Source organism: Lipophrys pholis, assembly GCF_963383615.2.
Source record: "Lipophrys pholis genome assembly, chromosome: 6".
NCBI lineage: Eukaryota > Metazoa > Chordata > Actinopteri > Blenniiformes > Blenniidae > Lipophrys > Lipophrys pholis.
This window is the reverse complement of record NC_137629.1, coordinates 6663003-6680045: the sequence shown is the minus strand read 5'-3', so window position 1 is coordinate 6680045 and position 17043 is coordinate 6663003. Positions and strand designations below refer to the sequence as shown.

The 17043-nt window shown below is 40.8% G+C and overlaps 1 protein-coding gene across 3 annotated transcripts; it reads left to right on the top strand.

The window, feature by feature from the left end:
* Nucleotides 1-421: 421 nt before the first annotated feature.
* On the top strand, nucleotides 422-15783 carry septin6 (septin 6). Of its 3 annotated transcripts, none has more exons than XM_080466281.1 (10): nucleotides 422-532; nucleotides 2279-2393; nucleotides 4032-4227; nucleotides 5121-5307; nucleotides 6723-6884; nucleotides 7415-7511; nucleotides 8936-9104; nucleotides 9271-9403; nucleotides 9493-9683; nucleotides 14725-15783. In XM_080466281.1, exons 1-10 carry the CDS (start codon nucleotides 503-505, stop codon nucleotides 14732-14734), a joined length of 1290 nt encoding a protein of 429 aa, XP_080322407.1. In that variant the 5' UTR covers nucleotides 422-502; the 3' UTR covers nucleotides 14735-15783. The 3 variants fall into 3 exon arrangements, with proteins under 3 accessions (XP_080322407.1, XP_080322406.1, XP_080322408.1); XM_080466280.1 differs by having other exon boundaries at nucleotides 14164-15783; XM_080466282.1 differs by lacking the exon at nucleotides 14725-15783 and adding an exon at nucleotides 12198-13970.
* Nucleotides 15784-17043: the final 1260 nt, after the last annotated feature.

Sequence of the window (17043 nt, the reverse complement as noted above, 5' to 3'; positions counted from 1 at the left end):
TTTAAAGTTAATTTACAATGATCTCGTTTCTAAGACAGTCATTTCATGGATGTATTTCTTATTCACTCTTAATTTGCTCCACCTTATTTAAACATCTGTTGTGTTTATTGTCTGTTTGTGTCTTGATTTGTTCCCTCTAATCTAATTAATCTCCGTTTGTAACGTTCATTCACTGTGGTTCACAACTAACCCTACTGGGCGGAACCATAACGCTATACCGCGGGGGTAGCGCAGTGGTTAAAACCTAATTAAATCACAATTTATTTCTAAAATCTATGCATTTACATAACATGACATGAAATCTACCTGATATCAATAATTCTCGTGGCTAATTCACACCCATGGTAAGGATATCAGTCACGGTTCCATATAAAAAAAAAACGTGTTTACAAGTGGTACATTCCACTAGGCCACCACTCCGTCCGTGGTAACGTTAGCGGCTCAGCTTCCTTTGCTAAGCGGCAGCAGAGGGTTCGTCCTCCGGCAAACGGCTACCATAACCATGGCGTCAACCGAGATAGCAAGGCAAGCGGTGAGTATTGTGCTTTGTTCCGGAATGGCTTCGTCGCGAGTAGGTTACATACATTCAACGTGTCGGTTTGTTATGTATTTATTGCATTTCAGCTGAACGTTACGTGGGCGCAAGCGTGAAGCGGATTCCGCTCGTCGCCACCCGCTTTCCGATGCTTCCACTGTCTTTTTACATCCAAATTTCATCGCTGAATTAGACCAGTCATTATTATTACAAATGTGAAAAAGCACACTCCTTAATGCTCTTACACAAGTTTGATTCGTCTTGAAGACCAACACCCATAACGCTGAAAAAACATTCTCTTTGTAGCATTCAGTTTTATCTGCAATATTTCAGACCTTGTGGAGATATTTTAAGCAAAATGTGAATAAACATATATACGCGGGCTAAATCGTTGTAAATCCCTCGCGGTGGATGATATATTAGGTCACGTTGAACCGAGAACCTGTATTAGAGGTATTTGTAGGCCATTCATTCTTTACGCCCCCATTTCAGCTAAGCCGCGGTGCTCATTTCATTTCCGTTATGTTGCTTCAAGTCCCGTTAACTTTCATTCGGGCGTTGTCTGAACTGCAAACACAATCCAGAGTGTGGATGCCTATAGGCATTAAGGCATGCAATTTTGTAAGCGCGTGTGTTAAGTTGAACTCCTTTTTTTTGTTTTGGTGAGGGAGGAAAAAGGAAGCCACAAAGCCCAGAGGGAAGGCTCAGAATAGCAAGGTAGTACAGTTTGATGTCCCTCTGCGGCCCAATGAATGAAAACCCTCTTTGTGGAACTTGGCTGCGAGTGTCATGAAAAGCAGGAATGAGTTCAGGAATGTTGCACTTGCAAGCTGAAGATTGTAGGCGGTTTGTCCTGTCACTCTACCTCCCCAGCATGTCCCCAATACTCCTTCAGCTGTTTCAAAGCAAGTAATCCACAAACTGCTCGCCTGGTAATTTTAAATTCACCCTCAAATAGAGTATTTTCCCCTCAAAGCTTTCCCACTTTGGGCAGCGACACCGTGTTATGTGAAGCCACATAATGGGTAGTTGTCTGAGGTTTTAGTTGGGACGGAACTCCACATTTTGCCATACAATCTCTTTATTTTTTTATTTTTTTATTTTGCTTTCCTGCACCTCGTAATGTCAATGCAGGCTGGAAAAATGAGATTCACAGCTATCAAGATGCTCACTGCCAGCTACACACCCACACACACATGTAACAACTGTGCTTTAACACTTTGGTGTTTACTGCCACTCTGGTACAGAGCTGGGCTGTATACAAACAGTGTGAGTGGAATTTCAATGAACCCCAGTTCAGAAATCAAGTCCATGTCATTGAGAAGACTTTGTGCCGAGCAAGAGTAGTTTGAATTTAATTTTGTCGTTTTTATTTTTTCATATCAAATTGTTGCTTTTTGCTCTATTTTCAAGTATGTTGACGTCAACACTTAGATTTTCCATATATGTACATTGTGGCTTTCAACTGTGAGATGTAAGAAGTGGTTCAGGAAACAGGAAGTGAGTTACACCGCACCTGAAGTCAATCTTGCAGAATAATGTGCTTGAATATGCTCGACGGAAATGTAACCAAGTTTTCCTTAAATTAATTATTGTGATCGTTCTTATTTATCCTTTACTGTAGAAACTGTCCAGATTTACTAGTGTCACAGCGTAAGGCCTCATAGAAACTAATCAAAATGATAAATGAGCTCTTCAGTGCTAATTTACCTGTTGCTTTATGTCTATGTGTTCCGTCATCAGGGTGAAGGAGCTCGGGCCGTCCCCCTGGCGGGACATGTTGGCTTTGACAGCATGCCTGACCAGCTGGTCAACAAGTCTGTCAACCACGGGTTCTGCTTCAACATCCTCTGTGTGGGTGAGTGTATCGTTCACGAGCATGCGGTCCATCTCTCTGTCCTCGGGCTCGACAGCAATGTTTTTGCTTCAGTGAAGCTTTTCCACAATAAGAAAAGCATTTCAGGATCTGACTCGATCAGACCGGTTACGCTGATCGAGTGAAATCCTCCCCACTTCTGATAGAAATCTGCACAGTGTCTGCAAGTTGTTTGATTCTAGTCAGACATTGCTCATCAAAAAGTTATGTAACAATTATTTAAGAAAACAAGAATTTCACAGGATTCATTAGCCAAGGAACAAAAAATAAATCACATCAGCCTCCTTGATTTTCTTAAATTTTCTTACCCGCAAAACCTCAGTTTGAACCTTCTATCTTCTGGGTAGAACTAATCCTGCAGCCGTAATGCTGAAGTAGAAATGTAGTGCTTCAGCTGCACAGATTAAATTGATAGTATTTCAGTTTTAAAAATATGTTAAATTCATTTAAACTCATCTGGAAAAACTCCAGTGTTTTTCATGCAACTCTTTCAGATTGAGAGTGGCCTCACCAGAAATTGTCATTATATATGACACTGCATCACTCGATGCTGGACTATTTTTGTTTTTGACATATGGTGCACATCATATGTCCAAAAAGCAAAATGTGAGTGTAATGAATAAAAATGCATTATTGCTGATCTGTCTTTTGTTTGTGAATGTTTAATGGCTTGGTGGTCAAACAATCATCTCAAATATTTTAATTGAAATAATTATCTTTGTTATTATTACTCATTGTGATGGGTGAAAAAGCATCTTGTTTTCTCAAAAACGCATTAGGGGGTCATTTATCTTTCAAGCAGGCTTTTGTTTAAAGTGGATTTCATGTTTTGTTAGGAGTGAAAAGTGCAAAAGGCCAACGGCACTATTTTTCAAAGTTTTTATCATTATGCTGATTTATGTCTGTGATAATGGTGCATTTACTGTTCGTACATCTCAATACTCTCCAGTAAGGACATTTCATTCTGTTCAGAGTAGGTAAAAAGAAAGCTGCTGTTTTTGGAAACTGTTGTGACTCACACATGCAGCATTTTCACGCTATTCTGAACATCACTTGAGGCAAAGCATGTGATTTTTGATTTTTTTTAAATTATTTGCTTGGAATCTAAAATCACAAGGACTCAGAGACATAATGTGAAGACACTCCTAATACTGTTATTGATATAATCATTATTTTGAAGGTACTTTCCTGACATGTCAATTGTAATTATCTTTGGTTTTTGCTGTGATTATGTGACATACGAGTTATTTACCAGGAGACTGAAAGGAATTAAATGTGAAGCTCTGGAAGAAATCCTGTCAAAATGGGCAAACATGGTTATGCTGTTGACCAGAGCATGATGTTTAAAAATAGACATACTCACAGAAGGAGCTCAAAATCTGAGTCATCTAAGAGCAAATCAATGTCAGACTACACACTGAGCAAAACCTCTGCTATCTTTGTGGCTTTAAGCAATTAAAAAACAGTTATTTTTCTCCATGCATCTTCAGTATGTGTCTTTTAATCTCATCTGGCATTATTGGATGCAGCTTCTCTGTGGGTTCCATGTGATGGACTGGCAGCCTGTCCAAGATGTATCCTGCCTTCATCCATAATTCTGTTTTCCTCTCTGTTGTGCAGGTGAGACAGGTTTGGGTAAATCTACCCTGATGGACACACTGTTCAACACCAAGTTTGAGGGCGAGCCCACTCAGCACAACCAGCCAGGCGTCACACTCAAGTCCAACACCTACGAACTCCAGGAGAGCAACGTGCGCCTCAAGCTCACTGTCGTGAACACTGTGGGCTTCGGAGACCAGATCAATAAAGAAGACAGGTAAACCACTCCGGACATCCGTCACGTTGTGTGATCCTTGCAGAGAAGTTACGTTTGATAAGGTTTCGTCTTTGGCATTGGCGTGCAGCTTGTAATGAGAAATTCACTTTTGATTGACTGCTTTACAGAGGAATGGTGGAGTAAAATTCCTCTGAGTTTAAGAAAAGAGTTTTCTGACGATTTAGTTTTATTTAAGCCCGATATCTATTTGATGCAGTTTCCTCATTGGGCTTAACAGGATGAACTTTAAAAACAAATCACCCAGAAATTTTGAAATTTGAGGGAAGACGATATCATGTGAACTCTCCAGCTCTGTCATGGGAATGCTGAGGTTGTTTTCAGGCTTTACAGTGTTCAGACAGATGAAGGTCATGTGAACTGCTGCAGGCTGAATGTCTTACAGTGTGAACGCAAGCTGTGTTTTAATGTGTTCATGTGTTTGTGGAACTAATGACTTCCATTTGAATGCTTCCTGTTTTCCTCTGGGTGTTTTTATTAGAAATTAAAACTCCAAACATTCCATTGTTTGACCTTCTCAAATTCAAATGCTGAAGCTGATTGATCTAAATTTTAGGGAACATTTGATTTGTGGGATGAAAGAGACAAAGTGGTTATCAATGATGTCACTTCTGTTGTGCAGTAATGTGTCCCCTGTTCTTCCCCCAAAATATTGATTTAACATTTCTAGTAAACAGACCAAACTTTCTGTACTTTCAACAGCTTAAATATCGTCGTGTGTGTGTGTGTGTGTGTGTGTGTGTAAGCTGAACATGTAGATTTCATTATTTTGGGGTCTTTTATGAACAACTGTCAACTAGTGGATCATTAGTTGTAGTCAAAGTGCGAAGATAAGTTAAGTGTTAACCCCCGTCCCGTCCCTCTTGTTTCGACAGCTACAAATCCATTGTGGAGTTTATCGATGCCCAGTTTGAAGCATATCTGCAGGAGGAGCTGAAAATCAAGCGGACGCTACACAGTTACCACGACACCCGCATCCACGCATGCCTGTACTTCATCGCTCCAACAGGACACTCGCTCAAATCCTTGGATTTGGTGACCATGAAGAAGCTTGATAGCAAGGTGAGCTTTGTTTCACTGAATGTTTTAGAAAAAAAAAAAAGAAGCTTTATTTGTCTTAGTCTTCTGTGAGCCATCTGTAGGAGTATTGCACTGTTGCAGGTAATGATTTGCTTTCAAAGCAGCACACAGTTGATCTCCAGTTTTGCAGGCTTTCCGTTGATATCAACGTTGTTATTTTTAGCATTAGTGACACCGTTTGGCAGAATGATGCCAATGAAAACTCGTTCTAATCACATGTTCATACACAGCCGATGTAGCTTGTCAGAGACATACAGCAGGTAAATCCCTTGGCGTTGCCTGGCTGTTTGCAGCATTTGATTTCACTTCTCTAGTCATGGGTCGAAAACCTTTTCCAGGCCATCTGTCTGATTGTGAATTGGTTGTGGTGTTGCATTGGTGTAGGTCAGCTGTGAAATGTGGTCTGCTCAGAGGCTGCATCCTCGGTTTTGTGAGGGCCTTTCCTCAGTAGCTGATTTGCATGGGCCTCCTGGCTTTTTCTTTTTTTTCTTTTTTATACACACAAAGAGTCGACTAGTGTTTGCCATCGCAGCTGTGCCCTCCAGCAAGCATGCACAACAGCGTGACCCAGCGCAGAGCAGAGCGTCCACTTTGTACTTCTTCAAACAGCACTGGACTGAAGTGTCCTTCAGCAAGACATCATTAGAGTTAGTGATGACGTACTTTTGTTCACTTGACCTGGATCATGGCTTTGCCATCCCTCAAGGAAGCTCTCATTTGGAGAACAAACTATTTGGGATTGTGTGGGCTGCATGGAACTATGGAAATACTTGTGTGGGAGTGAAATGGTCATTTTCCACCAGCTTGTTGTAAGTTGGTGTATGAGAGTGACCTTCTGTTTGTTTCTCTCCAGCTCTGTGTGATTGTCACTATTTAGAACAGTTGTGTTGCTGAAATCATTTGACTTTCTCCTAACACTGTGTTTGGACAGCTTTTGATCATCTGGAGGAGCAGGAAGACTGCTGCATTTGATATTTTTAACTGTGAACTTAAGAATTGTGTAATTGTACTACATGAAGGTGTGATTAGAAGAGATCCTGCAGTGACTTGGAGAGGCCATGTGATGTTAAAGTGAAGCGGGTCTGGACGGCTCAAACTCTTTCTAATATGTAGTTTTTAACATTGATGGAATATTTGGTCAACCACTAATTGGAGAGTCTTCATAATAGAAAACATGAATATTATTCTGCCACAGCTACTGCCCCACATTTATCTGATTGTAGTTGTTTGGTTTGTCTTTATTTTCAAATACGTAATTTTTGTCCTCTAATTTTAGTCCGCGGAAATGGATATGAGCCAGCAATCGCTCTATATTTAGCTGCTTATCTGCTTATTCTTATCTGCACAATTTCATTGCGTCTTCCTGCATTAAGCTTTCTCTGATTTCTCGATTGCAGGTCAACATAATTCCAATCATTGCCAAGTCGGACGCCATCTCCAAAAGTGAGCTGGCCAAGTTTAAAATCAAGATCACCAGTGAGCTGGTCAGCAATGGTGTCCAGATTTACCAGTTTCCCACCGATGACGAGTCCGTGGCAGAAATCAACTCAACTATGAACGTAAGCCTCATTATTAACTTCCTGTCTTTGTCGGGCTCATTTAAACTTCATGTGGTTATAGCTGAGATGAAGTGAATGAAGCATATGCAGCAGCCACACATCTCACACACAAATCACCACCACCTGCCCACCATTTCATGTTGAACCGGGACATTGGGCGTCTGTGTCTGGTGTCAGGAAGTCGCTCCACACAGTTTTCTGTGCAGCTCACTTCGCTGTTCATGAGGTTTGATCTGTGCAAATGCCTTAACTTCCCCTAAATGACTTGATTAGACCGTCTTCTCTCGGCTGTTGTTGAAACGTCATATTGCCAAAGCTCTAGTGAAATGTCAGATGCCTCTTCAGAGCCGTTTGTGTGTGGAAACAAGCTATTAATGTAACGTTTACAACGTTTAGAAAATGTTTTTATGGCATGACAAACAGAACATACCTTTCAAGCAAGTTTTTAAATAAGTGTTAGCAGTTTGTTTGGTTTTTGTTTTAAGGAGCATTGGCAGTGCACTGACTATGCTTGTCCTGCTGCTTCACAGAGCCATTTGCCATTTGCCGTGGTGGGGAGCACAGAGGAAGTGAAGATTGGGAACAAGATGGTGAAGGCCCGGCAGTACCCCTGGGGGACGGTGCAGGGTAAGCCCGGGTTACATCCTGCCCAGGAAATGAGAGCACGCTCGCTCGCTCGCTCGCTCATTTGATCTGCTACAGCTACTCCTATCTGCATTTGAGTTCTCCTCAGCAATCACAGCTGCTGCAAAGTAGCTGATAACCAGTTATATAACCTCATTTAGCCGCAGCACTGCCTCTGCCATCATGCAGCAGCAGCATCTCTGTGGTCTGACTCAAATGTAATGTCACTGACGTTTGTTAATGTTAATGACGTTTCAATTGACTGTTTATTGAGTTGCTTGATCAATGTATGACAGGGAGTGTTTAATGTACTACAAACAGACCACACTATCAATACTTTCAGCACATTGGGGCACTGAAAATGTGTGGCAGTACATCCTTTACCCTGATTTGCTCTTGAGCTATTCGTTACAGCCTCATAAATTCTGTTAACCTCAAGTGTATGTGTGCTTATGTATGCGCTTCCAGTGTCTAACCCTAACCCTACAGTTTAAGGCGTTATCTCCTCATAGTCGGATGCAGCATGAGCATGTTAGTGTGATTGTTGTGACCACTGAAATGCAAAATGTTCCCCTGGAAGAAAACTAAAGACAAACCTTGTTAAAATGTTCATGCTTCATACCCATTTGCTGCAATTTCTGCTTTAACAAGGACGTTTAGTGTCATTGCACGGGAAATGCACAGAAATTTAGTTTAGCAGTTATCTCTTGTATCGAGTGAAATCTGGCTCTTTGGAGACTGCAGGAAGTGCAGTAGTTTTAAAATGGCATGCTGGGCAGTGAGACTGTGAGGTATTCAAGATATGTGTGTCTATATGGTATTCTTTTGTGATGGATGCGTTTGCCTCCCTGTGGATGGAAACGTAATTATATTTTCTGTCAGTTGAGGTATTTATGCTTACATTTAATAATCTGGAGTGAAATTGTATCTCTTTATGCTCGACACCCATGGAGCTCGTAGGTCTAAAGTTTCCATGCTAAAGTCCCAAAGTTCAAAGTCAGCACTTTCACGTCACTACATTGTTTCATCCGAAATTTAATGTGCTGAATTACAGCCAAAGAAATCAGAACGATTTCTTGTCCTTATGCATACAGACCGTACTGTACACTATTCCTGACTGAAGGCTGCGTCTGACATTGGCTTTGTGTAGCTCAGTCTGACTCCAGGCATGCATGTGTACTCACATGATGCCACATGCTTATCTCAGTGCAGTAACCAAATCAATAGTTACGCCACAGGACATGAACTCTAGCCTGTTTTGTATTGGCAGTGTTTGTGGGAATGAGTCTCTAACGAACACATTTATTAGCTGTGCTCTACCGTGATCATCACCTTGTGTGCTGCGCCGTATTCGTAGGATGTCAATTTATAGGAGGCCATTGGATATGTTTGGTAAGACGTGTCACTGTTATCTCTCTCTGTCACAGTGGAAAATGAGAATCACTGTGACTTTGTTAAACTACGCGAGATGCTCATCAGAGTCAACATGGAGGACCTGCGAGAGCAGACTCACACACGTCATTACGAGCTTTACCGCCGCTGCAAACTGGAGGAGATGGGCTTTAAGGACACAGACCCTGACAGCAAGCCCTTCAGGTAGATGACTCCACACGCCTTGTGGCAGCTGGGCCTGTTATTTTTATGATTTATTTCTTGCAAGATCGCAGCTGTTTAGGTTTGCAATCTGCTGTATGTTAAACTCTACAATTCAATGTAAAGTTATTGCTTTCAATGTTTATTCTGTCTCCTTATCCTTCACCAGTCTGCAGGAGACATATGAAGCAAAGAGGAATGAGTTCATGGGTGAACTGCAGAAGAAAGAAGAGGAAATGAGGCAAATGTTTGTCCAAAGAGTGAAAGAAAAGGAGGCTGAACTCAAAGAAGCTGAGAAAGAGGTGAATATCACAGGACATTCCTGTCGTTGAGGCTCATTGTTGTTCCTGACTAACTTAAACCTTCTGTTTCTTTTGCTGCTGCTTTATAGCTGCATGAGAAATTTGACCGTTTGAAGAAGCTCCACCAGGATGAGAAGAAAAAACTGGAGGAGAAGAAGAAGTCCCTGGATGATGAGCTCAACACGTTCAAACAGAAAAAGACTGCCGCAGAGCTCTTGCTGAGTCAAGCCCAGCAGGCAGGGGGCTCCACCACACTCAAGAGGGACAAAGAGAGGAAAAAGTGAGTATTGTTCTCTTTCCTGTGTCTTTCCACTCACAGCACAGGTGTGGGACCTGCTTTGGTATATGAATGACTCCTGGAGATGCCAAATACTCTAAACCTGTCGGGTCCACTTTGTTAAATTATGCTCTAAGCAACGATGAAAGAATTGACTCAACTGATTGGATTCACAACCAATACATCTCAGCTCTGAGGGGTCTCTCTGTCATCACTCATTCATAACCCCCCTCAGATTTGTGTAATTGGATACTCACTCTCAATAAATGCTTTGGTAATCCTTTCTAAGTAGTCTGTAAAACACAGCACTTTATTTCCAGGAGGCAGATGGATGCTCCTGTTTACCCACTGTAAATAACCAGAGATTGTATTTATTGCTAAACTCTGTAAGAAGAAGAACTGCCATGAACTCATAACTCATCACAAATGTGGAAAAATAAGAACAGAGATGGAGAGAGTCCAGTACAAATGACAAACTGCCCTCTTCTAAATAGTTGAAAGGTAGCCAGCTGCCAGCAGAGTTTGATGAGTGAATTCCAGTGAGAAATCCTCGCTCTGCAATTAAATGTTGCCGCTGGCTCACCACAAATTCAAATATGCTTTTGCTTTTTTCCACTCCCGGAATGATTATAGTTGCTTTCACTCATAAAGGAGCACTTGATTATTTCAGCTGCATTATAGGAAATATTGTGCACCACCAAAGCCAGCACTCACTTTTTTTTCAAGACTATTTCTTGCATCGAACATGGCTGCTGCTGCTGCTGCTGTTGTTGTTGTTTATTCTCACCAATCTCCTGGTTTGTTCAAGTGTCTCTCACACTGTTGGTCTCATCATGTTGGTAAAAGACGTTTAGTTCTATGTTGATGCCGATGTCACTCTGTGCCTGTTAGAAAAAGAAGACACTTGCCCTGAGAAGGGTTCTTTTGCTTTATTCCACTCCCCTTAACGTATTTCCTTCACAATCACCTCCTCTGGATGAGCTCTGCTTGGATTCTTTTTCTACCTAAAGAAGCAGCTGTGCAGCTTCGGCGTTTGTCTGTGGGTCACTGATTTCTTCTGACTTGCGAGCTCCTGCACTCGAAGCTTTCACAGACTAATAATGATGCTCATCTGTCTATACCTATCGATGAATGTCAGTGTTTCCCGCTCGTCCCCAGGAGACGCACGCCTAATTTCTCACTGCCTGATGTGTTGATGTGAATGTGTCCCGTGAGTGCATGTCACCGATGTCGCATCCATAATGTTTTCCACTTAACTCCTCCCATACTTGCTGCATGAGGCACCTTTTTAGGGAAGATTCCCTTCTTGAGTTTCACCACCACCAAACAGTGATTCTTAAAAAATAGGAAATTGAACATTAATAAAAGAAAGTAGGAGGTCATTTTCATATGCTGACTCAAGTTTGCATGGAAGCCCTGAGCAAGAAGTCCTCAATTCAAATGTGAAATCAAGCAGTCGATGACTGCTTGTCACTCCCTGTCTCTTCACCCTCGGTTCCTCCTGGTGAACATTTCATTCTTCATGTAAATGCTACCACAACTATATAATTGCTTTGACATATTATGTGTGTACAGTGGTAAGTCAACAACTAAATGTATTTTGCCGTTCTGATGCTTTAAATTAAAATGAATGTTCAAATGAATGAGCCTTTAAAAGCTGTTACGTTTATTCGAAGTTGCATGCTTTTAATCTGCCCATACCCATTATTTAAAAGCAACAGTTTGAGGAACAGCTAATTCAGGTGTTTGAGTGCTGCAGGCTGCAGTATTTCACGCCAACATCTGTGCTGATCATATCCTTGAGCTGGCTGTGTTTATCGTCCTCGTGCCTGCGTCTAAATCAGCCAAGTTATTAGATCCCCATAACCCCAATTTGATGTACTGTTCCATCTGCCGTCCTAAATCCTCAACAGCCTCTTTTCTTACTTTTTTTTTTTTTTTGGTGGTCCTCCCAAGTCCTTCTCCGTCATCACACACACAAAGAGCTTATTCAGTAACTGAGGCTAACGGGTCACATCAGAGCAGAAAAAGGCCTCAGGGCCCATCGATGTTTATAGAGATGACACGTTTTGTTGATCTCACAGCCATATGATGACCCCCCCCCCCCCCCCCCCCCCCCCCATCCCCCCTCGAGTGGGTACAGAGCTGAATCCTGAGAGACCCATTTTGTTGGGATTCAACCGCTGGGGAGGGAAGTAGTGAATGAGGACATCTGTCCTGCAATCTGTAGACTCCTCAAGCGTCTCTGGCCTGTTGAAGTCCGTGAAAACAAGACGCTGTTTGGTGAACACAATGGAGACAATGACACATATTGTTTAAAACTCAGACTGGGACCAAAACCTAAAAATTTTAAATCAAGTGTCACTGGTTGATTTAAGCCTTTTTGAGTTGCCATGGATGCATGTTTTGCTCTCGATGCTGTGTTGTCACTAATGTTGAAGTGATGTGACTGATTGTGTGTCCTGATGATGTCTTTACTCAAAGAAAGCAATAACATCCCTTCTTTCTTATTTCCAGCTAAGGATTCCTGTAGAAAAAGTGCTCCCTTGTGGCCATCCTGCTGTGAATGAGTTTCTGCTCCCATCATCCTTTACAGTCCCCTCCTCCCTCACCCCCACCCTCACCCACTCCTCTCATAATACCACCCCGCTCTGTGGAAGACGCTGGGCATTGCTATGAGTTTGACATCACTCTGTTTTGGCTGAATGATGCTTGTGAATCATGTGCACAAGTGATTAGTCAGCTCGTCCTCTTACGCAATTTTACAGAACTGCATTCCTTGTTTTATACTCAGTGATTCTTTGCATGATGTGAGCTTTTTTTTTTTTTTTTAATATTAACTGACATGACTACTGTGTGATGGGCAGAAATGTAATGAGGCTAAAGAGAAACATACATCCAACAGTGGGACCAAACTGTGAGCCTGATGTGGGAGCTGCAGCAGATTACAGAGGAAAGAATTAAGATTGAGCCGTGATTGATAAGAGAATGGATGGAAAGAGATTTAAATGGATTTAACCATCAGGTTAAAGAGCTTCAACCAACGTAGGCAAAAGAACCAAATCAGCGACGACTTCTTTCATCCTCAATGAAATTTAGAATAATTTACTTGTCTTTCTGTCTCGACTATTAAAACATCAATTTAAACCATCACAACAAATAATTTTTAAACAGTTTTTCACATTTTACAACAGAATCAACAGATAAAGCTGCTGGGGCGGCTGCAACGTATCTAAATGCACCACTATCTTTTTTGTAAGTACTCATACTTGTAGACCCCCCCCCCCACCCCCAATAACATTGCAAATTTGAGATTCCAGGTGTGTCCATCATAGTTATAACAATAACAACAATCACTGAATAGGTACTTTGTTCAAAGTACAATATAGAAAACAACAACCAGTAAGAAGCACATCTATTGTAGTGCCGCCAAACAGGAGTATCCATTTAGTAACGAAAGAATACTTATTTTTTTTCACATCACTGTGAGAAACCAGTTATTTGATGTTATTCTCTGCATAAATAATTATTAGGCAATTTTTTTGTAATTGTGTTTTGGATGTAGAATTGTCTCTCATTGTTAAACAATTCTACATATGCTTCCTTCTCAACTCATTTTATGTTAGTTGGATATTTTTAATGTGGAGGAACAATGGAATAAAGTAAATTCAGCAGAGCAGAAACTAAAGAATTTTAGATTCTAAATCTCCTGAAAATATAAAAAGTTTATGAATCCAGTGTGGGACCCTCAAAATACTGTTAAGCACATTCAGACTGAAATCTTGTCAAATTTTCTGATTGCATCGATTCCTAAAGATTTGGACATTTTATCCAACAAACTGACGGTGGCCTTCCCCTCTGCTGATGTGTGTTCCACTTTAACCTGATGCATGAGTAGTTGTGTGCCTAATCTCTTTGCCACTTCTCCCGTACCTCATTCATTGTCATGTGCAACCTTGTATTAGCTTTCACATTTGCACTTTTGTTTTTTATACCCAAATGTGATGATGTTTTTCTACATATCTATATTTTAATGCTGTCAGTGCAATTGTAACTTTCTTTTTATTGTACTTATTATGAAGGCACATTTAAAAGTCTATCATCATGTCCACTGTCCAGCAGGGACCAATGTTGTTTGTATCAGTGTTGACTCATAAAAAAAAATAAGAGAGAATAAAGGCCAATTTTTCATTGAATCATTGTGTATGATTAAAGTATTCTGTACTTGAGTGCAGCTAAATAACTAACGTTGGTAATAAAATGCTCTCAGGTGATCCTGAACACGTGTGGTAAACTTTGAGTTCTGTTCCCGTCAGTTCAAAACTTTCCTGCGAGTGGAGCTTGGATCTCAGTTATACTTTATTTTATAAAGTCTTGGGTTGATGATGATTGGCATAAACACACTCTTGATATTGGGTGTAGAAGAGCCATTTCCTCCTTAACCTCAGCTCACTGGTCTGTGTGGTTTCACTTTCCTTTGCAGTAATCCCTGGCTCTGCACTGAGTAGCTCCTCCACCCTCAAGCTTTGCTGAGGAACCAGACCTTGTGGGTACTGAGTCCCTCAAATGTGACCTGGGGCCTTGCAGACACCCGTCTTTCAGGGTTTCTTAATCACCATCCCTTCTGCTTTAGTATGAGTTAATGTGTGTGTGCTACACCGCTGCTTTAAACTCTCCTCCAGCGACCGAATTCTGGACTTGCCGTCTCCGCTTCTGCTTCCATGTGTACTATTGTTTTTTTGTTTTTTTTTTGCTGTGACTCACTTTTTTTTCCCCACTTCATTGATGATGCACACTTGTTGCTGTGGTTGAAAAGAATTTCCATTTATTTGTACACACGTGGACCACAGACGAGATAATCGTGTGGCGTTTTAGCACAGTTAATTCACTGTTTAGACATTGTGGAGTGGGCACAGGGATTTTTATCACAATAACTTCAAGCTACTCTCTACTAGATGAGGGATTCACCTCTGGGCCTTTTCTGTGAGCGTCTCTGCTTTGCCGTCTCCTCTAACCTCTGCTTTTCTTCTCTTTGTCTCTTCAGCTTCTTTTAATCTATCTTGACCACCTGAAGAGGGGATTGCAGCTTCAACAAGAACTAAGCACCCTTTACCTCTCTTTTGTTTTTGTTTCGCTATTTACCCACCTTTTGTTCTCTGCATTGCGTCTCCTTTTTGTTGAACATGGCCTTATGTGGACTCGCATGGTATTTCTGACGACCAGATGAAGCCCTGAAGCCAGACAGGTCAGGAACCGGGCACAGCTGAAGCCTGCTGTCATGTCTTAATGTACATAGACTATTAAGAGTGATCTGGTGGGGTTCACGCGTATACAGGACTTTGATCTTTACTTTCAATTTACTACGACTCTAAATGCAAAACTCATAGGATAAGAATCTGAAACATCAAGGCTTGCTCACTGGATACAAATACATCGAAGCACTGACGTATGATGAAGTACATTACATTAAGTTGATGGATTTTTTTCAGTCTGTCTAATAATTAAAAAAAAGAAAGGAGTCATAATCATGCAGAAGCCAAAGCAATGTTTTATGGTGCCCATGTTTACATGTTACTGCTAAATACCATGGAGGTCACGTCATGCCCTTTTAATACAAATTGTGCTTTAAGTTTCACCAGCCTATTCTATATTTTGCATGCATCTTTTTTATAATTTTTTTTTAACTCATTACTACTGTGATCTTTTACCTGCTTTTTATCCCTCAAATAACTGTTCTTCAAAATGGTGCATATTATTATTGTATATTTGCTTAGTCTTTTTTGTTTTCAGCTCCCATTTTGCCAAATACTAGTATAAGATGGAGTTGAATTGAATCCCAGATATTAAAAAAAGATCCTCCTGCATTTATATAATTTATAAGGATATATTTTGTGTATTGAAGTGGAGACTTGTTGTTTATTACCTGATCTTTGGACGTGAGTGTAAAGTAACATTTTGCTGTCAGGAATTGCCATACATTTTTCTAGTATCAGTCATTACCTCTTGTCAGAGCCTCTCCCACACTACAACCTATTCAGTATCTTACTTTAGTTTGATTTCATTGATGTACATTTTGAATAAAAAAGAAAATATTCCAAACGTGCCAAGCTGTTTTTCCTTCATGAAAACATTTTACTGCCTTAATGATTCCTTTCCTGAATCTTTGCATCATATACTTGAAAATCCTGATCTTCTGTTAAATATGCGTTTACGTTTAAAATGTTGGTGTAGTGCTGAACACTCCTGTCTCGTGTGTGTGTGTGTGTGTGTGTGCTCCCACAGTACAAATGTACATTTGCAGCTATACGCAACCCTGAGCTGCATCAGGCAGTACAAAAGATGGATGGACGGAAGTTGAAAATGCTGTCAAAATGTGTGTTTTGTGATTATTATTCTTCAATATATAAAAATGTTTTAAGGCTGTGAATGTAATGATTCTTCAGAAGATGAGATTCTGCAAATGCAACTGCAGAAAATTACTGTTTGAAACACGCACAGCCATATATCTCCACAGACAGTCACATTCACACCCAGGGGCAATTTAGGGTCACCAATTAACTTCCTGTGCAAGTTTTAGGATTGTGGGAAGAAACCAAACCTGGAGGAAACCCATGCACACAAGGGGAGAACATGCAACCTCCACACAGAAATCCCTGACACATTCATTGCATAAACATCTTATTTATTTCTAAATTGCGTACATCAGGCTATTCTGTAGTGACTGCAGTGCACTGCAGGGAATTGTGGGAAATGCTTCCCATGATTTTGTTTGGCCATTGTGTTGCGACCTGGAAATATTATGGGAAAAGTTATAGTTTATTTTGTATTAACAGACATATTAGTTTCATTTGCAAATATTGTATGTTTCTTTAATAACCTAAGTTAGAAATATTGCGACAGCATGACACTAATCTGTTTTGGCAGTTCAAAGTTGTTGGGTGTGGAACATGGATTGTGATGAATGTATCTTGTGTTGCCGGCTGCTGTGGAAAATAAATCAGAAGAAATATCCAGATCTGGGTCAAATAAAGTTGCCAAACATAGAAACAGGAGTCATGCCTTTTTGGGGGTGCAACAGTTGCCATAGTTGAGTGTTGTAGTTCTGTTTAACAGTTATTGTGTTACTGTTTGTTTTCGTTCCTTAATCATTGTTATGTCATTGGTTAATTTTGAATGAATTTGTGTTGCACCTTGAGCTGAGGGAATGTCACAGGTGAGAGTTAACTACTGTCAAGTTGGGCCCTGTTTACACCTAATCCACTAAAGAAAGGAGTGCATTTACACTGAGCGGACACAGAGACAACGATGTAGTTAGTATGCCGGGCCACTGGAGGGCGCTGTTGCTTGATTTTGTCATGAAACT

Coding starts and splice junctions, on each gene's coding strand:
- septin6 (XM_080466280.1), top strand. CDS start 503: ATGGCGTCAACCGAGATAGCAAGGCAAGCG. Junction 6,885..7,414: donor AAATCAACTCAACTATGAAC/GTAAGCCTCATT, acceptor GCTGCTTCACAG/AGCCATTTGCCATTTGCCGT. Junction 9,105..9,270: donor CCTGACAGCAAGCCCTTCAG/GTAGATGACTCC, acceptor ATCCTTCACCAG/TCTGCAGGAGACATATGAAG.